The sequence below is a fragment of the Dasypus novemcinctus genome, chromosome 9, assembly GCF_030445035.2.
Source record: "Dasypus novemcinctus isolate mDasNov1 chromosome 9, mDasNov1.1.hap2, whole genome shotgun sequence".
Taxonomy (NCBI): domain Eukaryota; kingdom Metazoa; phylum Chordata; class Mammalia; order Cingulata; family Dasypodidae; genus Dasypus; species Dasypus novemcinctus.
This window is the reverse complement of record NC_080681.1, coordinates 80,681,691-80,709,218: the sequence shown is the minus strand read 5'-3', so window position 1 is coordinate 80,709,218 and position 27,528 is coordinate 80,681,691. Positions and strand designations below refer to the sequence as shown.

The window sequence follows — 27,528 nt, the reverse complement described above, 5'->3', positions numbered from 1 at the left end:
CAAATTGGAATAATATTTCAGAGATACCACCTCCAATAGACGATAGGTACCTTCCAGGCAGGGATAATTGGTTTTCATATGTAAGTTTATCCTGTGTTTAATAGTAGCATGCCAGGCCCCTAGTAGATAGTCGGAATAGGTTGAATTTCTTAGTAGAAGTGATCCATGCCTTAGTCCTGGCTCCATCATTACTGTACTTTCAGAGTGAACTTAGGAAATGTCCTCACTGTCTCTGGACTTCAACCTTGTAAAATGAGGAGGCTGTACAAGATCTCTAAGTTCCCTTCCAGACCTGATATTCAATGAGTTTGTAACAATTCCATTCACTCTTTCCCATTGCTGCCCCTGGAAGTTACTAATGCTACAGACTGAGGAGACAACAAGAAGTCACGAATCACTTTGTATTTACAGACACACATGCATTTAAAACAGATTCTGTAAATAGCTACAATACTGTATTACACTTCTGGCCTACTTTTGCCTCTTTAGAGATCAAGAGTTTTTGGACTGTTGAGGAAGATGAAAACTGGGACAAGTTGCCACTAACGTATATTATGCAGCTTGAACCTTGGTGGCTAATTGCGCTATTAATGGGATTGATGAACACTGTACTGCAATCAGCAGGAGGCCGCTGCCTTCCACTCAGCAGAATGAGGTCACAGAGCAGGGAAGGGGAATTGCCGTCTAACCAACAGGTCTGTTTATGTGTTTCTCAATAGAACAGTTTGCCACTGTAACATTAAACTCTTGATTCCATCTGTTGTGAAAATGCTTGCTTCCTTGAATTAGCTCTCCTGTTTTAAAGAATTTGAGTTTTTAAGTAAAAAAAAAAAAAATCTGTCTTTGCTTGGATATTCAGTAGGAGAGAAAAGATTATTTGATATAGGTACTAAAATATCCAGGGTTCATGAGGAGCTCTATCTGAATTCCTAATACTAGGTTACATAGGTGTTGGGTTGTATATTATACTACCAAAAGAACACATTAATTATCCTTGACCCTGCATGGGACTTTACAGTATAAAGAGACCATCCAGAACCTCTGTCCTGTGAAGAGACTTTATTCTTCTTTTGTCAAAGAAGTTAATCAAGTCACTCTCCCAAAATGCCCCATGGCTGGAGTATGGAGGAGGCTCCAAAGCACTGGTTAGGAGCCAGATAAGTGCTGCCTGATAGAGTAGGATACAAGAAAAGCCAGCACTTGGCCCTGAGAAGCACAGGGCATTTTTTGTTCAGGTCCATGGGACCTTGTTGCATCAGATGCCTACTCTCCTTTCCTGTAACACTAGATATCCATCATTTTAGATTAGTCTGAGTAGCTGAGCAATTTGTTAAAGACATTGATCTTTGCTCTAAAGGATGTGGAATCTAGTGGCCCTAGAATTAAATCCTAACGTGGCCTGAGCACTCGCTAGCAATGAAATCTTGGCCACTTCTTTCACCTCTCTGGATCTCAGTTTATTTATAAGAGATGCAGTATAGAACGTGTTTAAGAGCACAGACTTTGGAGCCTACTGCCTGGGTTTGAACCCCAGAGCTACCATATCCTCTCTATGTGACTTTAGTTAAGCTAGAGAACCTCTTTGAACTTCATTTCCTCATTTTTAAATGAAGGTCATTATAGTGTTTCCCTCACAAAGATGCTGTAATGATACATGAGTTAGTATACGCAGAGTTCTTGGAATAACACCTAGCAACATAGTAAGTATTACATCAGTATTAGGTAGACTAATATTGGAGTGATAATCCTTATCTTTCAGGTTTGTTTTGTGGATCAACTGAAATGACGAGGGTGGAAAAAAAAAGTCAGAGTTATTAGTGCTGGAAGGTACCGTAAAGATTATCCAAATAAATCCCCTCATTTTATAAGTGGGGAAATCGAGACTCAGGGAAGGGGAATAACTTGCCCAGACTCAATTTGATATGATGACAGGTCCAGGTCACCTGATTCCTACTCCAAACCTCTGTCCTCTGTACTGTACCAAAAGAAAGCAGTATCTCTACCGGGCTAACTCTGCATGGTTCTTTTATTTAGTTGTTGGACTTATTGCTAGTTAATGAACTCTCCTAGGACCGATGAGCTGCATTTGAAATGGAGAGAAAACTGGGGAGAGGTCCCTACTCTCAACTTTTGAGGTGGCATATTCGTGCAGGGGAAGACAGGAGATTCAGGCTAGGGCAAGGAGGAAAGGTTTTCAGAGAATCGTTGTTAGTTCCATGTCATTACTTCAGGTAAAAACCAAATGTGCTCAAGACCAAGCAAGCTAGAATCATGAACTAATCCATTCAGTTTGTTTCTGGCCTCAGAGTTTCTTTTTTTTCATTCTCATTCTTTCTTTGCTCTTTCTTTTTTTCTTCCTCTCTTTTTGTCTTTCTTTTTGCCCAGATGTTTAATCAAGGGGCTTTCACCAGAAGTGGTTTCACATCTGGCTCTTTGGCAGACACTAAAGTTTCACTCCCAGGGGACAGGGGTGGAGAGTGTGACCTCTAAGTTCAGCTTTCCCAATTTTTTCAGGGTATGCTCCCTTAGATTTCTTCTGCTTTGAATCACATTTCCCTAGTTGGACCAATCAGGAGTGACTGAAGGATAGGTTAGAGAAAAGGGGCAGGATGGAAGAAGACCCTGTGAAGAATGGCAGTTGGAATTAGGGCTGTTTGACCTAGAGAAAAGGCAGTTCCCAGGAGTCATCAATCCTGTTCTCAAATCATTTAAAGACGTCACAAGGCAAAGGGAGCAGCAACTACAGAGTCTCTGACAGCAGAACTGGTACAAATGGGGTGGGAAGAGGGAGCAGAGTTTCCAGGAGGCAGGTATCTTCTTACATCAAGAAAAACTTTCTGATCTTTCTTTGGAGCTGCACAAAGATGATGTGACAAATGAGCTCCCCCCTGTCTGGAAGGTGTGCTTTTATTTTACTTTTTTTAGGTACAGGGCTGGGGATTGAACCCAAGACCTTATATGCTGGAAGGCGGCGCTCAATCACCAAGCCACATTCGCTCCCCTGAGTTGGTTTTTTTCATTTGTTTGCTTGTAGTTTGTTTTTGTTTTTGTTTTTAGGAGGTACCAGGGGACCAACCCAGGACTTCCCATGTGGAAAGCAGGAAGTCAAGCACTTGAGCCACATCTGCTCCCTAGGAAGGTATGCTTTGGAAGGGAGAAATTCGGTTGAGAGGCATGATGGCCACTTGTCAGAGATAGGAAGATTAGAACTGACTAGTCAACCTAGGTAAATTTGGGGATCTCATCAACTCTAAAATTTTCAGATTCCAGAATCTAAGAAACAATGGCCAATTTTATGGAATTGTCACAGCTTAAGGACCAGCTGGAAAGCAGCAAAATCAGAAACTCACAATCTGTTTCTTTATCTTGTCTGTTTTTCTTTTTTCTTTGTCTTTCTTGAGCTCGCTTGCTCTTTCAGATAGCAGGAACCTTTGACATTTTCTTCTACGTGTGTTTCTGACTCAGCCTCTGCTCCTTCAGCATCATTAGAGAGTCTGAGCTCTCTAGAGATTAGCTCTGGTCTGTCACCACAGCAACTGCCCAAGCCCTGTGGGCATCCCTGGTAACAGACCTGGGGCTTTGGGAGTCAAAGCTTAACTTGCCATGAGAGGAAGTCCCACAGGGAGCCTGACATGAAACAAGCATTTTGTGTTTGGAGAGGTTTTCTTTAATAGGATTAGCTGTGCAGGTGGGCCCCACCGTTAGCCAGACCCTGCAAAATGTGTGTGTCAAATTTCAGTAAATGGAGGAAATCTCATTTTAAAGGCAGAAAATAGTCAAGCTTTTCAACAGGTCCCTGTGGTAAATCCCCTTTGTAAAATGAAGTCTTCTTTTGTAAAGTGAACCTCCACCCATGTTATGACCTGCGCTGTCAGTGTGGTGCTGAGTGTCTGTAAAGGAGGGACCATCTGCAGAGAACCCCAGGGGCAAAGAACAGCAGCGGCTCAGCTTGCTCAGAACTGGGTGTGGACAGAATGTAATGAGAGAGAAGCAGAGTGGGTGCAGGGCCACAGATGAGAGGCCAAGAGGGTGGGCATTGTCTAGCATGAGCAGTTTTGCTGCAGCAGCGGCGGGGTGTCTGAGAGACGTGTGCCCTTGGAAGCACCCAGCATAGACGGGTCTGTGTCCAGTGAATCAGACATTTTGTCACAAATGGCATCTACCAGGCACTCAAAGGCCTGCCTCACGCTGATGTTCTCCTTGGCGCTGGCTTCAAAGAAGTCAAACCCTGGGGAGAGAAGAGATATAGGTGAGGATGTTTCCCTTCCCTTCAGCTAGAACCTCTTTGTGCCCTCATCCCCAGGACTCTGGATTAATACTGCTTATGCTCAGAAATGAAGCAAGGAGGCCTAATTCCATGGACAGAGGATTCCACTTCAAAGAATCAGTATAGGGCAGGGATTATGAGAACTGGTTTTAGAGTCATACAGATCCTGGCTCCACCACTGACCAGGTGTGTAACCCAGGTCAAGCCACTATGAGTCAATTCCCTGTTTGTAAATAGGGATGATCTTACCTCCTACTACCACCTACCTTATAGAGTATTTCAAGTATTAAACAAGACAATGCATGTAAAGTGTATGGCCTGGCATGGGAAGGCAGTTCATTGGGTGTTTACCAAAAAAGTAAATAAATAAAAACTTGTGCACAGCACTTCATAGTTTTCAAAGTTTTTATCACATCCATTATCTCATTTGAACCTCTTGTCACTCCTGGGGAAGCGGGGTGTCTGGTAGGATATCACTGCTTATACAAGTAAGATGGCTTGCCCAAGATAAGTAAAGCAGCAATGGAAGAAGACCAGGCTTTGGTCTTTTAGACCAGGGCTTTTCTTCCTCTTTCTCCTGCCTCCCAGGCCAACCTGGCCAACTCTAATCTGAGCTTTAGGAAGCACCCTAAGATCCACACTGAAAAAGTGATTCTTTGTTTGCCCTTCCCATCCACAACACCCTGGCTTATCTCCACTCAATGGAGTTCCTTCTCCCTGAATTTCACTGGAATTGCTTTCCCTCCCTCACAAATCCAACATAAGGTCCAGGGAAAATTGCATCTGAATGTGAGACAATCCTGTCTGTTTTGAACCTTGACAAAACTTTTTGTGATGATGAGCAGAACTTGGTTGTTTTGGTACAGACAAGGTCCTCCTGATTCAGACAGAGTGGCTGCTTTCTTCCTGAGGATTCTTGGCCACTTTGATGGCAGCACATCTTGGAAGCACATCTGCCCTCTCCATTGCATGCCTGTCCCAGCCTATTTCCTCCTTTCTTTTTCCCTCCCTTCTAATCCTTTCTTTATTTCTTCTCAAAAGCTTACCTCTCCCTCTACTTTATCTGGCTCCTTTTCCCCTTACGTTACTCACACTTTCTCCTTGGGATCCCTAATATTCACTGAGCACATACTGTATGTCAGACACTCTGCTAGGAGCTTTACAAATATCATCTCACTTAATCCTCAAAATAGCTTTTTGGATAAATATCATTTTTTCCAATTTATAAATGAGGAAATAATGCCTCTGAGAGCTTAAGTAACTCAGACAAGGTCACACTCCTGTGTTAGTGTGTATTGGGTTTTAGATCCAGGTTTGGCTTGCTCCAAAGTCATTTACAGTCCTGCCTCCCATTTATTTTCCCTTTCACATCATTATTTTCCCCTGATCATGTCTTTTTCTGCTTTTACAAGGCTCTTTGACCTCCTTTGCTTTTATCTGACTACCAAAATGTCTTATTTGGGGCAAGTTCACTTTGCCTTCCTGAATCACTTAACCTGAGTCTCAGACTCCTCATTTGTCAAATAGGAATAAAAACAATGTCTTCCTGCTGAAAGCAGTTGGGAGGATTGAGTAAGACGATGGATAAATTGCTGTACAAAAAGTTATGTTATAATGACAATTTCTTTTTGCTCTTCTTCTTTCATCTTGCTCCTCCTACCTCCTCTTCATCTCTTTCTCCCTCTTTTATAATCTTCTCTCACAAAGGAGGGGGTCTCTTTTCTCCCCCCTCCTGCCTTCCCTGTTATCCCACTGTCCAAAGATAGGGCCAAAGCTCCAACATAAAACAAGACTCCTCTTCCCCCATGCCTCTCTGCTGGAAGGTTGAGGGCTCCTGCCAGACTACCTCTGGTTCACAGCCTCTTCTATGGCCATTTCCCAACCTGAGAAAGACAAGCTGCAGAAGTGTCTGCTAATTGTGAACATGTGATGAAGGAGATGGCTGCTGGCTCATTATCCTCAAGCCATAGGAACCCAGTCTGCTTCAGAGAGTCTCTGGCATGTAGCTTTTTCTTAACAAATATCATTAAAATGGACTTTCTGGGAGCAGGTATGCCCAGTGGTTTGAGCACCTGCTTCCCATGTACAAGGTCCTGGGGTCAATCCCCGGTACCTCCGAAAAAAGGTTATCAAAAAAATTGACTTTCTGGCCTTTGGCTTACTCATCTCAAGTGACATGTTTGGGGAGTGTGGGGATAGGGTGTGTTGCTTGCCTAGGAAAGAGACAAAAGGTAAAGAATGAAATAGGATTTAACCACCAGTTTGGATAAAGACAGGATACAGGTCAAGACCAGGGACACAAACCCTTCTGAGGAATTGGCACTGAGGGGTGGACATGCCACATTGTGCAGGTGGAGCAGTGGGAAGAGGCCTGGGAACCAGACAGCCTGGATTTGAATACATCTTTGTCAGCTACTAGACGTGTGATTTTGGGCAAACTGCCAAATCTCTCTCAGCCTCTGCCTGCTCATCTGTAGAATGTGTGAATATTACCTACATCATAGGGTAGTAATGAGAATTAAATCCAGAAACATATGTGAAGTGACTGACATGGGGAATACATGAGAGTTACCACCTTTCCCCTATGTTCCCAGCCCACCCTTCGCCTCAGCTTCCTTGTCCCTCCATCATTTCCCAGGGCCTTTGAGGAGACCACCTTTTTCTTCATCATTGAGGATCAATCAGACCAGGCCTTTATTAACATTGACTTTGTGCTAGGTCTTGTGCTTGGTACCAGGGACATGGGGAGCCCAAATCTAGTGGTGTATAAAAGACACGTGAATGTCAATCCATCATATCTGCATGGTCCTTAACAATTCATAAATGCAATTTTAAAACAATCTTGTTAGGAATGTGGACCAAGGCAAGGGTTATCACTTGTATTTTACAAAAGAGGAAACTGAAGCTCAAGTATGAGGCAGAGGCCAGGGCTCTATCCCTTATGTTTCCTTGTTCTGCTTTCAGTTGAGACAGTAACAGAAATGATAACATTCTAATCCAGGTAGAGCAAACCAGAAGGCATGAAGGTATATGTAGGAGAGGGAGAGAGTGGTAGGAGAGAATAGGGGGTGCAGGTCTTTAAAACCCCCACGCTGGGCACTGGAGACACTGAGGTGAATCAGACATAGTTCCTACCCTTGAGGAGCAACTAGTCTAGTGTGGCAGATGGACATATAAACATTAGCAATATTATAGAGATAATCACTGGGATGGTGGAAAGCACAGGGAATTGTCAGAGCTCAGGCATCTATCCAGCCTGGGGTCAGAGAAGGCTTCTTGGAAAACCTGATTCCTAAGCAGATGTCAACTAACAAAGACATGTGATTGTGAGTGTGTGTGTGGTGAGCTCATGCATATGTAGAACAGTAGCATGAGAGAAGGTAGGGGGGACAAATACAGCCCTTGGTATATGCTCTAAGGACCATAGCAGTTTGGTATAAGAGCAGAAAGTTCAAAATGGTGAGAGACGAGGACATAGTTGGCCAAACATAGAGAGCTCATGTCATGCCAAGATGTTTTCATTCTCATCTCAAAGGTACTCGCAGTGTGAGAATTCTAATTCGAGTCACCAGCTCATGGCCTAACCAGCTCATGGATTGCTTTTGTAAGCAGAACAACCCCAAACACACCCCTACCCAATTACCATCAGAATCCTGGAAACCTTTTTGCCAGTATGTCCAGATGATAACCTTTTCCTCAGGTTCATTAACAAGAAATCTGAGGAACTGAGAATCTAGTGAGGTCAGGAAGATGACAGCCAATTAAGCAGACCAGCTCCTAGTCCCTGCTTCTCTTAATTGGCTTCAGAACAATGAGATTTCTGCTGTCTTTAGTGGGGCCCAATCCTTAACTGAATCTGAGATGTTTTTCATCCCCAAAATGAATGTGTTTACCTGTCCTGTCCAAAGGCTGTCCACAGTACCTACTTCTGAATTTGACTCCAGACTTCTATTCAGAAATTTGCAACCAGCTAAACTCACCTCTCCTCATCCCTGACACTTCTCCAGAACATTTCTCCTGCACCTTTGTGTTCCAACCCCTTCTCCATCCTGCTCTGACACCTTATCTTAGTTACCTATCAGCTCATGCCCCTCTTGCAACTGATGATTTTGGCAAGAGACTCACAGTTTTCCTCTCCATCCCAGGCTTCTTCTCATTCTTGGGAACTTTAGGTTTCATGTGGACAATCCATCCAATACCCTCACCTCTTAATTTCTTGACCATATCATTTCCAATGATCTTCTTTACTTTACTTCAGCTATATCCCTGTTCTTATACCTTGAGCTATTTTGACTTGGATTTGTGTCACTGGAACTGAAAGAGGACTCAGTACATTATTCAGCTCCTTGGCTCAACACCTAAGACCCTGCAATGGCCTGGCCTCATCTTCCTGGATGACATTATGCCCAGAAGCATCGATGCTTTCTCACTTTATGCCTTTGTTCATACTGTTACTCTGTAACTCCTATTCCTAATAATCTTCAATACTCACCTCTGGAATCACTGTCTCTAGGAATCTTCCTCTGATCTTTCTCTCCCACACTCCATCCACCACCTCAGAACATACAATGTACCTCTTTCCTGTACTCTCATGCATCTTGCACCATTGTTTAAGTCAGATTCCAACTAGGAATATGGGAGCATTCCTATTTAAACCATAGGGAATTAGATATACAGGTGATGGAAGAACTGAGGCACTAAACAGAATGGTAAGGAAACCCAGAGATTAGCAACAGTGGAAAACTTATTATTGGAGCCAAAGGAAGCTGGAACCATAGGAGCAGAAGTCATGGAAGAGAAGCAGCCTCTGCTAGAAGAGCAAGTCAAAATGGGAGGGGATGGAGAGGAAATATCCTCATTTCTCCCTTTTTCCTACCTCCAATCATCTGTCTATCTCCCCTTGGCTGAACCCAACCAGAAGCCACAGTCACAGGAACCTGGGACACGTCTGCAAAGGTTAACTCCCCAGAGGCAGTTGCAGGAGAGAAATAGAACAGGAAAAGGTAAAGAATGATTGCAAACAGGCATCTGCCCAAAGAATATTGAAATTATCTCTTCATTATTTTGTTTCCTTGGTCATTGAGTTCCTTGAAGGTGGGGAACTATTTCATTTCTGTGTCCCCAGAGTCCAGCATGTGTTCACTGAGTGTGGTAGATTATTCACTGTCCTCCCTATAAAAAGAACTTAATATCACCACCCATCACTAAGTGACTCTCAGGGCCTCTGTGATGGGTAGTTAATTTCATGTGACAATTTGGCTATGTTATGGTGCCCAGTTGTTTGGTCAAACCAGCATTGGCCCTCTGTTAGTGTTTTCTATGGATTTAAATCATTAGTCAGTTAATTGTATCTGGCTGATTATATCTACAATCAATGCCTTCAGCAATCTTAGCAGTTAGATGAGAGGAGTCTCTTCATCTAATCAGTTGGAGACCTTAGGGGGAGAACTATGGATTTCAGCAGTCAGAAAACATAACTTCTACCTCTACTTCAGACAATCGGCTTCTCCTGGGGAATTCCTTGTCATCTTCATTCAGTTTCCAACTTGTAGCCTGCCCTACAGAATTCGGACTCACTAATCCCCATCATCACATGAGTCAATTCGTATAATAAATGCCTTAATATTTGCATATACGTGTATATATGTATATATATATACATATCCTGTCAGTTCCGTTTCTCTAGAGAACCCTAATGAATACAGCCTCCCTATGAGAGGAGTATCTCCCACTCCATCAGCATCAGATCCATTTGATCATAGGACTCACTTTAGCTGTTGTATGTGGGCAGAAGTGATGTATATCAAGTCCCTACAGAAGCTTTAAGAGGCTTCATTTGGCTAATCCATCCAAGATTGGATCCTAGAGTAAGAAGATTTATGGAGAGAGTCGGAGCTGATTTGTAGCTGGCATGTAATGTGAGTAATAAACATTTATTGTCTAAGCCCCTGACTTGGATTATGTCTCACCACAACATAATCTAAAGAAATGTAACTAGCGACTGTGGATGTGGGTTGAAATCTGAAGAGAAACTTTAGCAGGTTTTTGAGAAAACACCGTTGGATGATATAATGGATACATTAAGATTCTGAATTTGAGTATTGGCTCTGCCACCTATGTGGCTTTGAGAAAAGTTACATAATCTTAAAGTGAAAAAAATAAAGATACAGAAGTTTGATACAATTCATTGTATGTAAGAAGCACAAGTGGTCTTGACTCAGCTTCCTCATCTGTAAAATGAGCTGATGATAATGCCCTCCTTACTAGGAGGGAGAACAAGGGTCACAAGAACTGTTGTGATAGACATTATAAACTATAAGACACTGCATCAAAGATAGATATTATCAATACCTATTAGGTCTTTCTATCTCAAGGTTTCTATAGTTTATTTCAGTTCCAATCTAAACATTTATCAAGAAACTTTAATAAGCAAGGCTTCATACAAAGGTCTGCGGGGTCTGGGTGATGAGTGATGACGGGAGAACTGTGTGGACAGAAACCATAAATTCAAAGATAGAGTTAAACCGATCTGCCCACTCAACTAATGCAAACCTCCTGTTTTACAGGCGGCACATTGAGACCCAGGGATAGGAAACAAGATATTCAAGGTCACACAGTAAACTAGTGGGAGAAGCAAGATAAAACCTCTAATCTGCTAACTCTGAGTCCAGTGCTTAACCCATGACACTTTGCTGGGATGAGTGTATGTGTGTACTTCAAGACCATATTCTGAATGTGTCTTTTCCTTCTCTGTGTGCAGAGGTGTATTTCCCTTCTCTGAGCTAGTCCATTCCCAATCAGATCCAGGGAAGGGCTAGCTTTCCCACTAGGACAGTCATCATGATGATGATAACAATAACAACAACAACAACAACAACAACAATAAAGATAATAATAGACCATCATTATCATCATAATAAAGATAAGTAACAAGTGTTGGCAAAAATGTGGAGAAATTGGACCTTTTATACACTGTTTGTGGGAATATAAAATGATGTAACTGCTATGGAAAACAGTCTGGCAGTTTCTCAAAAAGCTAAACATAGAATTACTATATGGGGAAGCGGACTTGGCCCAGTGGATAGGGAGTCCACCTACCACATGGGAGGTCCGTGGTTCAAATCCTGGGCCTCCTTGACCCGTGTGGAGCTGGCCCATTGCAGCGCTGATACACGCAAGGAGTGCCCTGCCACGCAGGGGTGCCCCCCACGTAGGGGAGCCCCACGCGCAAGGAGTGCACCCTGTAAGGAGAGCCGCCCAGCGCGAAAGAAAGTTCAGCCTGCCCAGGAATGGAGCCGCACACACGGAGAGTTGATGTAGCAAGATGACGCAACAAAAAGAAGCACAGATTCCCGTGCCACTGACAACAACAGAAGCGGACAAAAAGAAGAACACACAGCAAATGGACACAGAGAACAGACAAATGGGGTGGGGGTTGGGGGAAGGGGAGAGAAATAAATAAAATAAATCTTAAAAAAAAAAATTACTATATAACCCAGCAATTCCACTCTTAGGTATATACCCAAACAAACTGATGACAGTGTCTCAAACAAAAACTTGTACATCAATGTTCACAGCTGCTCTATTCACAATGGCCAAAAGGTAAAAACCCAATGTCCACCAATAGATGAATGGATAAACAAAATGTGGCCTATACATATAATGGTACATTATTTGCCCATAAAAAGGAATTAAGTACTGACACATGCTATATGGATGAACCCTGAGAACATTATGTTAAGTAAAAGAAGCCAGACACAAAAGAGCACATACTGTAAGACTTCATTTATACAAAATAACCAGAAGAGGCAAAGTCATAGCTAGAAACCAGATTTAGAGATGACAAGGGACAGTGTCCATTTGAGGTAATGAAAAAGGTCTGGAACTAGATAGTGGTGATGGTTGCACAATATTGTGAATGTACTTAATGCCACTTAATTAAACACTTAAAAATGGCTAAAATGATAAATTTTATGTTCGGTGTATTTTGCCACAATAAAAAAGCCTCTTTCTGAAGGGCACAAAAGGGGCACATGGAGGCACAGGCCCTAAAGTGGCCAGCTTCACAGAATAGGAGCCCCTGAAACTCCTTTGCCCTCCTAAGGATCCACTGCCTCAGCATTCCTTTGGTCTCACCCAGGTCCTGGGATATAGAAGTCCCAGGGCCCTGCTGCTACTCACAGCTTTCATGACTGCTAGTTGCTGGCCAAGTTGATAGTCTTGACTGGTTAAACTGAAAAAGAAAAGGAGTCCTCAGGAAGAACCCCATAAAGGCGAGTATGGTGCTGCTGGTGCTGGCCAGCACACCACCGACACTTAATGCCTTAGACAGAAGAAGGTAAGGCATCCTGTCTCACTGTTCCCAGATCTGATCACACTCTTGCAAACTTCTTGACATGATCTACAAGACCCTGCATGAGTTGGCCTCTGCCTACCTCCCTACCCTTCTCTCACACTACTCTCCCTTTCATTATTTAGTCCCTGCAACATGCCTTCTTTCTGACTCATGAATGTGTTAATCTCTAACTCACATTATGACTATACCTATGTGGAGCACTCTCATCCCTAAAACATCACACTCTGGCTAACCTTATTTCATTTTTTAGTTCTCAGCTAGCATGTTTCTTTCGCAGAAGAAGTTGATTGATCTAAAATTAGGTCTCCCTTTTTTACTTTCTTCATAGCACTTGTGATGGACTTAAGTTATTTTTATCTGCCCAGCATTCCTTCCTTTAGGGGACCATCATTTAAAATAGTTGTGGTGGGACTATCATTTATAACTCTAGCCTCCCCCAGCTACTGAGACAGGCATACAACTCACGGATGGCCAATCATAGTCTTCTCTGAGATTGATATATGGTTGTTGGGAAAGAGAAAGTCTCTTTCTGGAGGAGTTGGGAAGATAGGAATCTGGATCTGCCATTATCCATCTTACCTCCATGCAGAAAGTCAGACTGCAGAAGGAGGCTGAAGAAATAAGCAAAACTGAGAAATGGAGAATGCAATTGAGTTCTGGATCCAGTAGACTTCCCATTACATGAGCTAATAAATTCTCTTTTTGATTAAAGCTACTTTGATTTAGGTTTTTATTATCTCTTGCAATAACAAGGGTCTTAATTCATGTAGAACTTATCACAAACTTTTTAACAGCTTTGTTGAGATATAATTCACATGCCACACAATTCACCCATTTAATCAATTTATAATTATATATTTATTTGTATAATTCTTTTTTAATGTTTCTCTCTCCCTATTAGTTTTATGACAGTAAGAATCAAGGTTGTTTTGTTCACCATTATATCTCCCTGTCAGGACAGAACCTGGCTCAGAGTATATGATCAATAAATATTTTTCAATGAATAAGTGAACAAATATATGAATGAATTTATGTCTACCTTGTGCTAGGTATTTGGGATAATGAAACAAATTAGACATAATCCCTGATTTCCAGGTCTAGCAGGAGAGATAGAAATGTAAATAGACAAGTTCTGGTAAGTGATAGAGGAAAGTTCAGGAAGTTGTGTAGGACAGAGATGGGTTACTGTGACCTGTCCAAATATAAGCAATTCATTAAGGCTTTCTTCAAGTGCCTCCCTAAACCCTGCACTTAGAATTCAACTTACTTTTGTCTCTGTTCCTACAGAAATTTGATGGAATCTATACTGCTTGCCCTGCTTTCTAGCTGTGTAACCTTGAGCAAGTTATTTAACGTCTCTGAAATTCATTTTCATTGGGACTTCATGGAATAGTAGGAAATACCATTCCAGGGAAGCCGACTTGGCCCAATGGATAAGGCATCCACCTACCATGTGGGAGATCTGCGGTTCAAACCCCGGGTCAAGCCCCCGGGCCTCCTTGACCCGTGTGGAGCTGGCCCATGTGCAGTGCTGATGTGCGCAAGGAGTGCCACGCAGGGGTATCCCCCGCGTTGGGGAGCCCCACGCGCAAGGAGTGCGCCCCGTAAGGAGAGCCACCCAGCGCGAAACAAAGTGCAGCCTGCCCAGGAATGGTGCCGCACACACAGAGAGCTGACACAACAAGATGACGCAACAAAAAGAAACACAGATTCCTGGTGCCACTGATAAGGATAGATGCGGTCACAGAAGAACACACAGCGAATGGACACAGAGAGCAGATAACTGGGTCAGGGAAGGGGAGAGAAATAAATAAAAAATAAATCTTAAAAAAAAAAAAATACCATTCCAAACATACCCTATAGCACCTACTTTGAAGGGTTATAGTGAGAATTAATGAGAAAATTGAGGTAAAGCTATTATTACCATAGTAATTGTATAGTAAAGTTAAGGGGTTAGGAGCATAAACTCTGGAGCTAGACTGCTTGGGTTCAAATCCTAGGTCTACCTCTTATAGTTGTGTGACATTAAGAATGTTTTTTGTTTGTTTGTTTGTTTGAGGTACAGAGGCTGGATATTGAACCCATGACCTCATATGTGGGAAGTTGGCACTCAACCACTGAGCCACATCAACTCCCCTAAGTGGTTTTCTTTTCCATTTGTTTGCTTGTTGTTTGTTTTCTGTTGTTGTTGATTTTAGGAGGAACCAAACCTGGGACCTCCCATGTGGGAAGCAGGTGTTCAACCACTTGAGCCACATCCACTGCCCTCTTATCTGTTTGTTTGTTTTTTTATCACCTTTGGAGATAAGAAAAGTACATATCTCAGACCTTTCTAGGGGGTTAAATAAAATGAGTAATAGTTCAAACACTTAAAATGGTGCCTGGCACATGGTAAGCACCTAATAAATGTTTAACCTAATCACCTTTAAAAAAACTAGTCATGTTGGGCTTGACATGCTGGTTATATTTTTTCTAACATACACAAATTAAATACATAATTAATTTTAAGGATGTTAGCATGCCACCTAAAACCACCTTGCACACTTCCAGTGGCACAATTCCCTCTCTTTGGAAAACACTATTCTAGGCTCAGAGCATCCAACAATTTATGGTTCCCTGAACACATAGCTTCTGCCTTTGCCAGGTATTCCTCCTGCCTGAAATGGCCTTGCCTCTCTCCTTCACTTGGCTGCTCCTACTTCTCATTAAGCCTCAGCTTAGGCATCATCTCCTCTGACCCCCAACTGAATTAGGTGTCTCCTTTGTGCTCCCACAACCCCAGTGCATTCCTCTATCAGCACACTGATCACTGGCACTATCACAGTCTGTCTGCTCTCTCTTGGGATAGAGCTTCTTCAGTCTAGGAAATTTATCCTATCCCATAGCACAGTATGGAATAGATGCTCAGGAAATTTTAATTGGACTGAAATACAATGAAGCAACCCAAAGCTTAGCAATAATAAAAATTTAATAATTATAAATCAAAACATGAAAAGCCTGCTCAGTGCCAGGCCGTACGCTAGGAAACGTGGCAACAAGATAAACAAGGCTCATTTCCGCCCTCCCCAAGGATGGGTGGAGGCACTTTCTACACCCTATGAACCTCTGTAATGTTGTAAGAATAGGAAGACCCAAGAAGAATTCCCCAACTTATTAATCATCTATAGTTTTCTAATTTCTTTTCCAGGCCATCCTTAAGGGGTCAGGGTGGGAGAGAGAAGTATAGGACAGGCCTCCCCCAGGTACGCACAATACTCTTAACCAAATTTATACAACACACAGCTCACACTCATATATTACATAGTTTATCCACCTACAGCTGCAAATATCTGTACTCAGAAACTCTCAGAGAGAATAAACTCTCTACTCCTCAATACTTATAACATCTAGGTTGTGAGAAATACACATGGGTATTGGCTAAATGCTAAGCAGTTCATTCATTGTTCTAGGGAGCTACCCAATTTCAAACTTCCTGCAGCCATAGAACTTTTTCTCTAAGATAATCTTACATTGAACTCCAATACATAAAGCAAATGAAAGCCAAAACTACTCTTTTAAGCAAGGGTTGGTAAAGATCCTGCCGTGGAGCCACTGAGACACATCTGAGGCATTTGGGCCTCAAATGAGCACAGTAATCAAGATGCTTTGCCCCTGGAAAAAGTCAGAGCATCACTAAGCTGCACATTGGAGCCATGTAGTTTCATTCCCTCATAGAATTAATTGCTTTTGGTTGTGAATTGTGTTTTGGTGAGGAAGCATCAGTTTACATTGAGAGAAACAAAGAAACAGCCTAGGATGTTTAGTGATATAGTTGCTGTAAGGAGGTTTGATACACATGATCACATTCACTGTACAGCATCTACTAGTCAGTTGCCAACGAAAAGCAGTGCTTCTCTGGAATAATTGGTGTGTTTTTATCTTAAGGACACTCTGAGCCATATAACTTATGTTTCCCTCTTTGCAATGGTTGCTAGGAAGCCCCAAGCCAATATTTTGACCCAGCTATTGAAGGTGCCCACAAACTTACCACATACTTATCTAACCCTTGGCTTCCTCTTATTTTCCTCCTACTCTTGGCTTTCCCTTTGGCCCAATTTTCTCACTTTACTTTTTTTTTTTTTTACTGTACTATGGTGATTTTTGTAAGACACCTCAAATCCTTTGTGGAAGAAGCTGGTAAAAAAAGGTTCATAAATTTAAAATTTCAAAATAACAAAATATACACATAAGAGATAAATTACCAACAGGCACAAGCACAAACGACATATGTACACCATACAAATATAAAGCACAGAGCACATAATTCACAATCACGACACACCCTTAATGCCACAAATACAAACACATTTTTCCCTTCCATTTCCCCTACTCCCATGTGCTCACGTGTCTACACATAGATACGCACATATGCATGCTGGGCACGTACCAAGCTGCTCTGCAAGGAGCCGACCCTTCTCAGTGGGAACAACCCTCTCTTCCTCCATATCACACTTGTTCCCCACCAGGATGACCTGTGCATTGTCCCAGGAATAGGTCTTGATCTGAGTAGCCCTACAGAAAAATAGAGATAGGACTGTTAATCACACCTTCCTAGGCGAGAAAGGAACCTGTGAGGGTCAAAGAAGTGCTTACCCTTTCTCTGAGCTAGCAACACCCAAGCTACTGTCAATTAATTTGGCTGAGGACAGTCAGTCCTGTACCTGCTGGTTGACACAATTGCTGACCCCTAAGCCCTGGTCACAAACCATGCCCAACTCTTTGGAGTCCTTGGATGTGTCTGCCCATCCCTCTCTTCTCTGGGCAGAAAGCTCTTTCAAAAATGTAAATCTCACCATGTATATTCCTGTCCAAAAGACTTCTCTAGCCCCTGGACTAGCTGCATACTAAAATCCAGATCCTTCATTTAGGCTTTCAAGACCATTCACATTCTGTCTCTCTACCCACATCACTCTTCCTCCTGCCTCACAAATCTCCCCATTCCCCGAAATCTCTTTCATGACTTGTGTCCTTGCCTATACTAGGAAGTGCCTTCCCCACTCCTAACTCATTCTCCAAGACCCAGCACAGACCCCACACTTCTTTGGGAGAAGCCTTCTCAAGCGTCCCCAGGCCCGATTAGCTTCTCTCTCCTCCTCTGTGATTCCCAAACTTTCGTTAAGGCCTTAGATCATGACTATTTGGAGAAATCAAATGTCAGCAGTGGTTTCTTCCATGTAGGATGATTATGAAATGTTTTAAAAATACTTTTACATACTTTGCAAAGTTTGGAAATGAGCATGTATTAATTCTATAATTAGAAACAAAACTTTAGAGAGGGAATATAATAAGGCCCTTGTACTGTAGAGACATCTTTTTGTGGGGATGGATCTAACTCTGTTCCCAATCACCCCGTCACATAGAAATGATCATGTTCCCTTTTGGCTCTCTGTACCTTCATTGTGACACTTATTCCACTTGACTGAATTTGTCTCTCCTTGAAGAGAGGGACAGGACTATTCACTTCTGTGATGCCAGCATCCAGCACAGAATCCAAGCAGAGAGGGTGTTAGTGGATGTTTGATGAATAAATGAATAAATGAGCAAATGAAAGGTTAATCCTGAGACAGATCTTGAATTTGAGCCTATCTGACAATGACAGCCTAACTCAGCCCTAACCTCAATGTGGATCTATTGCAGACCCTGCTCCTAAAGCGGATCCCACACCAACCTCTACCACCCTAGGGTGAGGAACCATTCCCTCAAAGAATGGAATTCACTCAACCACTACCGACTGCCCACTTACACCAAGAGCTGCCCCATGCTGGGCACTGAGGTTTAAATGGGGCAGCAGGAAGGTAGGCTGAGACCAAGTTTCCCTAAGGCAAAAACTCAAAGGGCAAGGTTTGGGAGAGAGAGAAATTCAGCGTTCAGCCTCAGGGCAGGTGTCTAGAGCAACTCTCCTTATCTCTTCCATGCTCCTCCTTGTCATCTTCTTCCCTCCTCCCAGCCCAGCCCATCCCCTCTCAGCTCCCAAATTAGCAACAAGCTCAGGTTATTCTTGGAGGATTCATCACCGGGTGTTAAAGTCACTGTGTTCCTGAGGCAGAATAAACTGGGAACTGATGGAGAAAGAGAAAAGGAGTCAAGGCCAAGAGGGAATGAGTAGTGTGGAGGCACTTAAAGAAAGCTAATTACCCCATGGGGTGAGGAGCAGGGAAAGAAAAGAATGAATGGAGGAGGGAAAGGAGAAGGAGAGTGAAAAAACATGACTGGAAGCAAGAGAAGAAATAAGAAATAGAAAAGAGAAGAGAAAAAAAGAGGAGTAAAGGAAAGGGGAAGAGAAAAGAGAGGATAGAAAAGAGAAAGAAGGAAGGTAGAGAGGAGAAGGAGCTGTTAGAAGGGAAGGTAGAAAAAGAAGGAAGAAGAGGACAACCAAGAGGCAAAGAAGGAGAACATGGCACTATGAATGTGAGACACCCAGATGGCACACTGGACTGCTGGTCAGAACAGGGGAGTACAGCAGACATCCTGCAAGGTCACTCTCAGCTCAAGGTTCCAAAACGCCAGCAATGCTTCCCATAGTAAGGGCGACCACTCCTTAGGAGAAAGGAGGTCTTCAACAGGTAGATGTTGGGCAAAAGGGAGCAGGAGACAAGCATGGTGCTGGCCAGCACAGCTGCTGTGCACTTGTCCTGTAAGCCTCTCTAATTCTGGGGAACAGTCACAGTCCAGATGCTTCTCTACTCTTATTCTTTCCACTTATTAAGGGCACTAGGTTTTGGCCCCTCCCGCTCACATGCCCTACCACTTATGCTCCCTTCTCCTGGTGAGTAATGCCCCAAGAAGGACATGGTTGCTTCCGAGTTGTACTACTGGGGCGCTATGCAGATTCCCATTGCATACTGAACCTTTTAGACCATATGTCCAAGTCTCGGTGCCCTAGACCAGGCCAAGGATAAACTTTAAAGAGAAGTGGTATGTGAATTTGCTCTCTACTATAGCCAGAGTGATCTTCCTAAAACATAAATCTGAACATGTTTTCTGTTCAAATGTCATCACCTGTGTGATAAAATCCAAACACCTTAACCTGCCAAACAAAATCCTCATGACCTAGGCTCTTCCTACCATCTCACCTACCTTTTCACCTTTGCACATCTGTGTTCTTTTCTTGGAACATTCTCACTCATTAGCCCCTCTGGCTAACTTCCGTTCATCTTACAAAATGTTGTGTCAGCAACTCCAGGACACGGTCTCTGATTCCCTGGGCTGGGTCCCACGTCCTGGTGCCTCTCCTCACTATACCTATCACATGATATTTTCATCACTAACTGACTGACCATTCTTCTCTGGTCCATGAACTCTTTGAGGGCAGGAGCCATGTCTCATTCATCTTGGTTTCTCTAGCACACAGCACAGGGCCTAGCACAGGTAGGTTTTCAGTTTGCTGAATGAATGAAGGAATCTATCTCATACCAGTCTTGGACAGCATTGAAGGACTCCTCGTTGGTGATGTCGTACATCAGAATGAAGCCCATGGCACCACGGTAATAGGCTGTAGTGATGGTCCGGTACCGCTCCTGCCCAGCAGTGTCCTGGGTGGCAAAAGGAAAGAGCCAGCCTCTTAGGAAATCTACTTTGGTTCCTAAAAAGTCCCAAAGACAATGAACTAAAAACCAAAGGCACATTTAAGAAGCACCTATTATTTGTCTTTTTTTAAAAAAAGATTTATTTATTTATTTCTCTCCCTCCTCCCTGCGCTCCCCCACCCCTTGTCTGTTCTCTGTGTCTATTTGCGGCATCGTCTTCTTTGTCCGCTTCTGTTGTTGTCAGCGGCACTGGGAATCTGTGTTTCTTTTTGTTGCGTCATCTTGTTGTGTCAGCTCTCCGTTTGGGCAGCGCCATTCCTGACAGACTGCACTTTCTTTAGCGCTGGGCGGCTCTCCTTATGGGGAGCACTCCTTGTGCGTGGGGCTCCCCTACTCAGGGGATGCCCCTGCGTGGCACGGCACTTCTTGCACACATCAGCACTGCGCATGGGCCAGCTCCACATGGGTCAAGGAGGCCTGGGGTTTGAACCGTGGGCCTCCCATGTGGTAGACGGACGCCCTAACCACTGGGCCAAAGTCCACTTCCCTTATTTGTCTTTTATTGTGCTTGGTGATTAGAACAAAAAGATTTTAAAAACCTCCTAGGAATTAATAAGAAATAATTAAAATCCCAATAGAAAAATGGGCAAAAGGCATGAACAACTCACAATCCATGTAAATGTATAATTATTATATTATGAAGTTAGCCTTACTTTTAAAAAAATAATTATTTTGCTAGAAATGTTGTAGGTTTACAGAAATATGCATAAAATATATAAACTACAGAGCTCCCATATACCACCCTATTATTAACACCTTGCATTAGTAAGGTATATTTGCTATAATTCATGAAAGAACATTTTTACAATTGTACTATTAGCCTTACTTCTCCCTACCCCCGAGATGGCTCCCTCATCTGTTTTTCTTGTTGTCTGCTCATTTCTTCTTTAGGAGGCACCAGCAACTGAACCCTGGACTTCCCATGTGGGAGGCAGGTGCCCAACTGCTTGAGCCACATCTGCTCCCTGCTTGTTTTTTTGCTTTTACCCTGTCTACTTGTTATCTTTCTCATTGTCTGTTGTTTTTTGCTGGTTCTTTTTGCTCAATGTCTACTAGTTTGTTTGTTTTCTTTAGGAGGCATCAGGAACCAAACCACATGCAGCTCATGTGGGAGGCAGGTACCCAACTGCCTAAGCCACATCCACTCCCCTAAAGCAGTTTTTTTTTTTGAGGTACCAGGGGCCAGGGATTGAACCTGGGACCTTGTATATGCAAAGCCGGTACTCATCAACTGAGCTACCCTCACTCTGTTAGCCTTACTTAAAAAAAAAAAAAGATTTTATTTATTTATTCCCCCCCCCCACATTGTTTGTGGTTGCTTCTCACTCATCTTCTCTTTAGAAGGCACCAGGAACAGAACCTGGGATCTCCCATGTGGAAGAGAGGCGCTCAAACACTTGAGCCTTCTCACCAACCTGGTTTGCTGTGTCTTTCATTGTCTTTCCTCTTTGTGTCTCTTTTGTTGTATCATCTTGTTGTGTCAGCCCACAGGCCTCCATGCCTGCTGGCCTCTCCAGGAGGCACCTGGAACTGGACCCCCAACCTCCCATGTGGTAGGCAGCAGCCCAATAGCTTGAGCCACATCCACCTCCCTGCTAGCCTTACTTTTTTTTTTTAAGATTTATTTATTTTATTTATTTCTCTCCCCTTCCCCCCTGCCCCGCCCCAGTTGTCTGTTCCCTGTGTCTATTTGCTGTGTGTTCTTCTTTGTCTGCTTCTGTTGTTAGCTAGCCTTACTTTTAATGGTAATTCCCATATGTATGAGGATGCAGTGAGATGTACAACCTCACACCTTGCTTGTGGGAGTAGAACTCAGTTCAACCTTTCTGGAAATCAAGAGTATTAAGGCAGTTTGAATCACGGTGCAACGAAGGAGTAGGTGGTGGGATCTTGCTAGGTGTTTGACTAGCCCTTTCTCTGCCTTGCTTGTCTGAACTTCAGCAGAATTCGAAATGGCTGGCAGTAAGGCTGGGAAGGACTCTAGAAAGGCCGAGACAAAGGTGATTTCCTGCTGGCAGAGAGCCGGCTTTTGCAGTTCCCAGTAGGCCGAATCCATCCACACCTGAAATCTGGACAACCAGCGATGAGTGTGTGGGTACAACTGCTGCTGTGTACAGCACAGCCATCTTGGAGTACCTCACCGCAGAAGTACTTGAACTGGCAGGGAATGCATCAAAAGATTTCAAGGTAAAATATAGTACCCCTCATCACTTGCAACTTGCTATTCATGGAGATGAAGAACCGGACTTTCTGATCAAGGCTACAGTTGCTGATGGTGGTGTCATTCCATATATCCACAATTCTCTGATTGGGAAGAAAGGACAGCAGGAGACTGTCTAAAGGACGTCTGGCTTCCTTAGTATCTCACATCTCTAAATACTCTCACAGCTGCGTAGTGTTGGTGATTCCAGTGGACTGTATCTCTTGAAAAACACAATTTTGCCTTTTTGTAATTCTATTTGAGCAAGTTGGAAGTTAAATTAACTTTCCAACCAACCAAATTTCTACATTTGAGTCTTAACCATATTTAAGTGTTACTGAGGCTTCAAAGAAGCTTATTGATTCTGAAGTAGTAGGTTTTGATTGAGTTGACTGTTTTTTAAAAACCTGTTTGAATTTTAGTTGTGATGCAGAAGTTACAGTAACAAACATTTGGTTTTGTACAGATATTATTTCCATTCTGGTGGATAAGCTCAATAAAGGTCATATCCACCCCTACTCACCCCCACAAAAAAAAAAGAGTATTAAAAATGTTCATACCCCTTTAGCCCAGAAAGTTTCATTCTAAAAATCTTAATAAAACAAAATCAGATAATATTTATGCACAAAAATACTTGTTACAGCTTTATTTAAATAGTTAAAAAGTATCATCTGTTAGATGTTGGAGTGAGATAATTGGGATGTGGAGACCAGCGATTGCAGGCAAGGATTTATTGCGAAGCTCTCCCAACAGAGGGGGTCTGAAGAATAAACTTCAGCCTACCCGTGGCAGAGGGAGTCATAAATTTTTCAGTACATCTATAGGCGGGAACATGCTTGGTTAGTGGGAGTGGGTTTGGGCTTAGGTAAGACCTGAGGGTCTATAGGGATGGCTGGGGATGGTGAGCTAGGGGCAGTGAGTTCCAGGGGTGTGGGAGGCTAGGGGTGGGGTCATGAGGTTTCTTTTTCTTGTGAGGAAATGAACTGTATCTGGACACGTAGGCTCAGGATGGGGGGCTGTTCTATGTCACGAGATGTGGCTCCTCCTGAGTAAACGGCTGGTCGCCCTTCCACAATGGGGCAAGTTAATCATAAACTTGCAGCTTCTGCATTCAGGTCGGGGGGCTAGGGATGGGGCCCAGTCCTGTCATCATCAACTTATATAGTCAACACTAGGAGAATGATTAAATGTACATTTTACTTATGAAAGAATATTTAATGACATAGGATAATGCTTATATGTAGTATGATATCACTTATGTAAATATATATGCAAAGAAGAAAACTAAAAAGAAACACATCAAAAGGTTAATAGTGATGATCCCTGAATGAAAGATAGGAATTACTATGATTTTAATTTTCTTGGTATATTTTTATATTCTCTACAATTAGCATGTATTATTCCTACATGAGAAGAAAAAAACATTTTTATGGGAAAAAATGACTGAGATAATTCTTTTTTTTTTTTTTAAGATTATTTCTTTATTTCTCTCCCCTTCCTCACCTCCCCTCCAAGTTGTCTGCTATCTGTGTCCATTGGCTGTGTGTTCTTCTGTGTCCGCCTGTATTCTTGTCAGCAGCATCCAGATTCTGTCTCTTTTTGTTGCATCATCTTGCTGCGTCAGCTCTCTGTGTGTGCAGCGCCATTCTTGGGCAGGCTGCACTTTTTTTTGTGCTGGGCAGCTCTCCTTACAGGGGGCACTCTTTGTGCATGGGGCTCCCCTATGCAGGGGACACCCCTGCGTGGCATGGCATTCCTTGCGCGCATCAGCACTGCGATGGGCCAGCTCACCACACGGGTCAGGAGGCCCTGGGTTTGAACCTTGGACCTCCCATGTGGTAGACAGATGCCCTATCCATTCGGCCAAATCTGCTTCCCTGAGATAATTCTTGATCTCAAGACATTCATAATCTAGTTGGAAATACAAATATGTAGGCAAGTAAGTAAGCACAGACAAGGCCAACAGCAAAGTATGACTGGAACACACTAGGATGCTTATGTGAGGGACCAGCCAATCTTCTCTTTCTCATTACAGTTTTAAAAAGTGTGATGCTTGAGCCTGTATTAAAACATTTTCCTCTATACATTATTGCATTTAAATGTTATGAAATCCTGTGATGTAAGTGTCATTATTACTTACATTTTACAGTTGAGAACATAGAAATGCAGACAGGGTAAGTGGTTTTCCTGAGGTCACAAGACTGGTGACAAAATCTATGCCTTAAATCAAGGACTTCTGATTTCAAGTCCAATGCACAAGTCCACTATACCCACCAATCAATGGATGATTTATACACAAGCATTTACTGAACACCATCTACAATGATAATAAAAATAAATATTGAGAACAATAACTACAACATACTATTATTTGTATATACATTGTACGCACTATCCACAAATCTTTGAAAAATCCTATAGGGTATATATTATTGCTCTCATTTTATAGAAGAGGAAACTGTGGTTCAGAAAGATTGTCCAATTAGTGTCAGAACTGGGATTCAAAACAAGTCTGCCTCCTACACCCATTTACAATATACTGCCTTAATCATAACCATATTTTGCATGATATAGAATGGAACAAGCACCATTCCTGACCTCAGGAAGCCTCAGTACAGTTGTGGAAGTGGCTAAGACATATCCATAAATGGATAATTAGCAATATGAGGCAATGTATCATTGGTACAAGAAAAGTGGTATAGAAAAAAATGTTCAGATAAGGTATATAGAAACACAAGTTCAGGTAAGATAGACACATGGTGGTCTACGGGTAGTCATAGAAGGCCTAAGAGCAGAGGTGGTATATCAGTCAGGATACGTTGTGTATGCAGTTATGAGCAATCTCCAAATCTCAGCAGCTTAAACAAGGTTTTTTTCTCCTTATTGCTACATGTCCATTAAGAGTTGTTGATGCTCTGCTTTTTGTCTTCCTAAATTCAAGATAAAGACTGACAGAGCAGCTACCAGAGAGTAAGGCATGCATTGGCTCTTAAAGTTGCCACTGTTTCCATTTCACTAAGAGCAGATCACATGCCCATACTCAACTTCCAAGGGGTGAGAATGTGCGATCCTATAAAATGCTTAGGAGGAGAATTAGAAATAGGAGCTAGACCACATAATGACTTCTACAGGTGGTTTTGCACTGAGGCCAGTAGCATCACCTAAAGCTATGCTTATTTGGCAATATAAGGAGGACAAGAGGGACATTTTAAAGGAAGAGTTCTTCAAGAAGAGAAGTGAAGGAAAGGTATTTTGGCAGAAGGAACCGTTTTTGCCTGTAAGTACTCCAGAAGCACCTAATAAATGGTGGAAAATGGGTAGGTGATAAAGCTAAAGTGCTTTGAATACCATGCTGTGGGGTTTGAACTTCATCTTTTAGAATCATAAATTTTTTTAATTCATTTTTTTAATATTACATTAAAAAAATATGAGGTCCCATATACCCCCATCCCCCTCACCACACTACTCCCCCCATAGCAACATTCTCTTCCATCATCATGACACATTCATTGCATTTGATGAATACATCTCTGAGCATCACTGCACCTCATGGTCAATGGTCCACATCATAGCCTACACTCTCCCACGTTCTAGAATCATAGATTTTAAAGCAGGGGATTAATACGATCAGATCTGACTTTCATTTTATTTTATTTTATTTTATTTTATTTTATATGTTTTTTAAAGATTTATTTATTTTATTTCCCACCACCACCACCACCACCACCACCCCAGTTGCCTGTTCTGTGTGTTTATTTGCTGCGTGTTCTTCTTTGTCTGCTTCTGTTTTTGTCAGCAACACGGGACTCTGTGTTTTCTTTTTGTTGCGTCATCTTGTTGTGTCAGCTCTCCATGTGTGTGGTGCCATTCTTGGGCAGGCTGCACTTTCTTTCATGCTGGGCAGCTCTCCTTACGGGGCGCACTCCTTGCGTGTGGGGTTCCCCTATGCGGGGACACCCCTGCGTGGCAGGGCACTCCTTGTGCGCATCAGCTCTGCGCATGGGCCAGCTCCACACGGGTCAAGGAGGCCCGGGGTTTGAACTGCAGACCTCCCATGTGGTAGACAGATGCCCTAACCACTGGGCCAAGTCTGCTTCCCTATTTTATTTTTTCAGGTAGGCCAGTAGTTTATTAAGAAAATGTGAGAAGATAATGGGAGAAAATAACAGATTATGGGTCCCAGGTTGAGAGAGGAAAAGGGCTAAAAAGGGGTGAAAAGGGGCAATTTACAGACTACAAATCCTCATTACAGATTATAAGTCCCCAGGTCTAATTGTGTGCTAATCCAGTCAGGGACAGAAAAGGTAAAACAAGTCAAAATCAGGTAAAAAGGCAAAGAGGCCAAAAAGGGCTGATTTCCATGATTTCCAGACTGCAAGTCTCCATTACAGATTATAAATCCCCAGCAGAACTTGGGGGCGGGTCCAGGCAGGGCAGGGAAAGGGCAGAACAGGGCAAGAACTGACTTTTAGATCTGTCAGACAAGCAGTCAGACAAGCAGATCTGACTTTTAGAAAGATCACTCTGGCTGTGGTGTAGAGAATGGACTGGAGAGAGAAGATATGGTAGGCAAGAAGGCTGGTTAGGAGGTCCTTGGCAGTGGTTCAGATAAGACCCAATAAGGATCTGAACTAGAATGGAAGCAATGAGGATAGAGTAGAAACAGATTCAAGAGGTATTTATGGGATAAAATTATAGGACAAGGTGGGAGAAATAAAAAAAATAACAGTTTATTTCTGCCAGGGCTCAACTCCTCCACATCCTCAACAATTCAACTCTGGCCCAGACTTGCACAACCTTACTCAGCAAACAAAACCTGCATTTATACACACCCTCCCTCCTTGAAGAGCAAATGAAGCACCATCTCCTGTTAGTTTAGCATGGTCTTCGGGGGTTTCTTCACCTCAAGCAGCTTATTAGAGTATCCTTTGTGACCACATACAGCATTCCTCCCTGAGTTCTGACAAATACATTTTCTCCAGCTCATGAATTAGTGAATGGATGAATGAATGAGTGAAAATCTAACAAGGGGAATTTTAGGCACTGTGCTAGGCTGAAGAGAGAAATAGTTACTATCTGC

At 42.7% G+C, this 27,528-nt stretch overlaps 1 protein-coding gene across 2 annotated transcripts in view; it reads right to left on the bottom strand.

Annotated features, from left to right (window-relative positions):
- Positions 1-387: 387 nt before the first annotated feature.
- Positions 388-27,528, bottom strand: part of RAB3B (RAB3B, member RAS oncogene family) — a 79,603-nt gene continuing 52,462 nt past the window's right edge. For both annotated transcript variants that reach the window (XM_004476495.3, XM_004476496.3), the window contains exons 3-5: positions 20,076-20,194; positions 17,050-17,174; positions 388-4,228 (exon numbers count right to left, since the gene is read on the bottom strand). In XM_004476495.3, the coding sequence (XP_004476552.1) occupies positions 4,041-4,228; positions 17,050-17,174; positions 20,076-20,194 (432 nt within the window). In that variant the 3' untranslated portion in view covers positions 388-4,040. The remainder of the gene's footprint in view (positions 4,229-17,049; positions 17,175-20,075; positions 20,195-27,528) is intronic.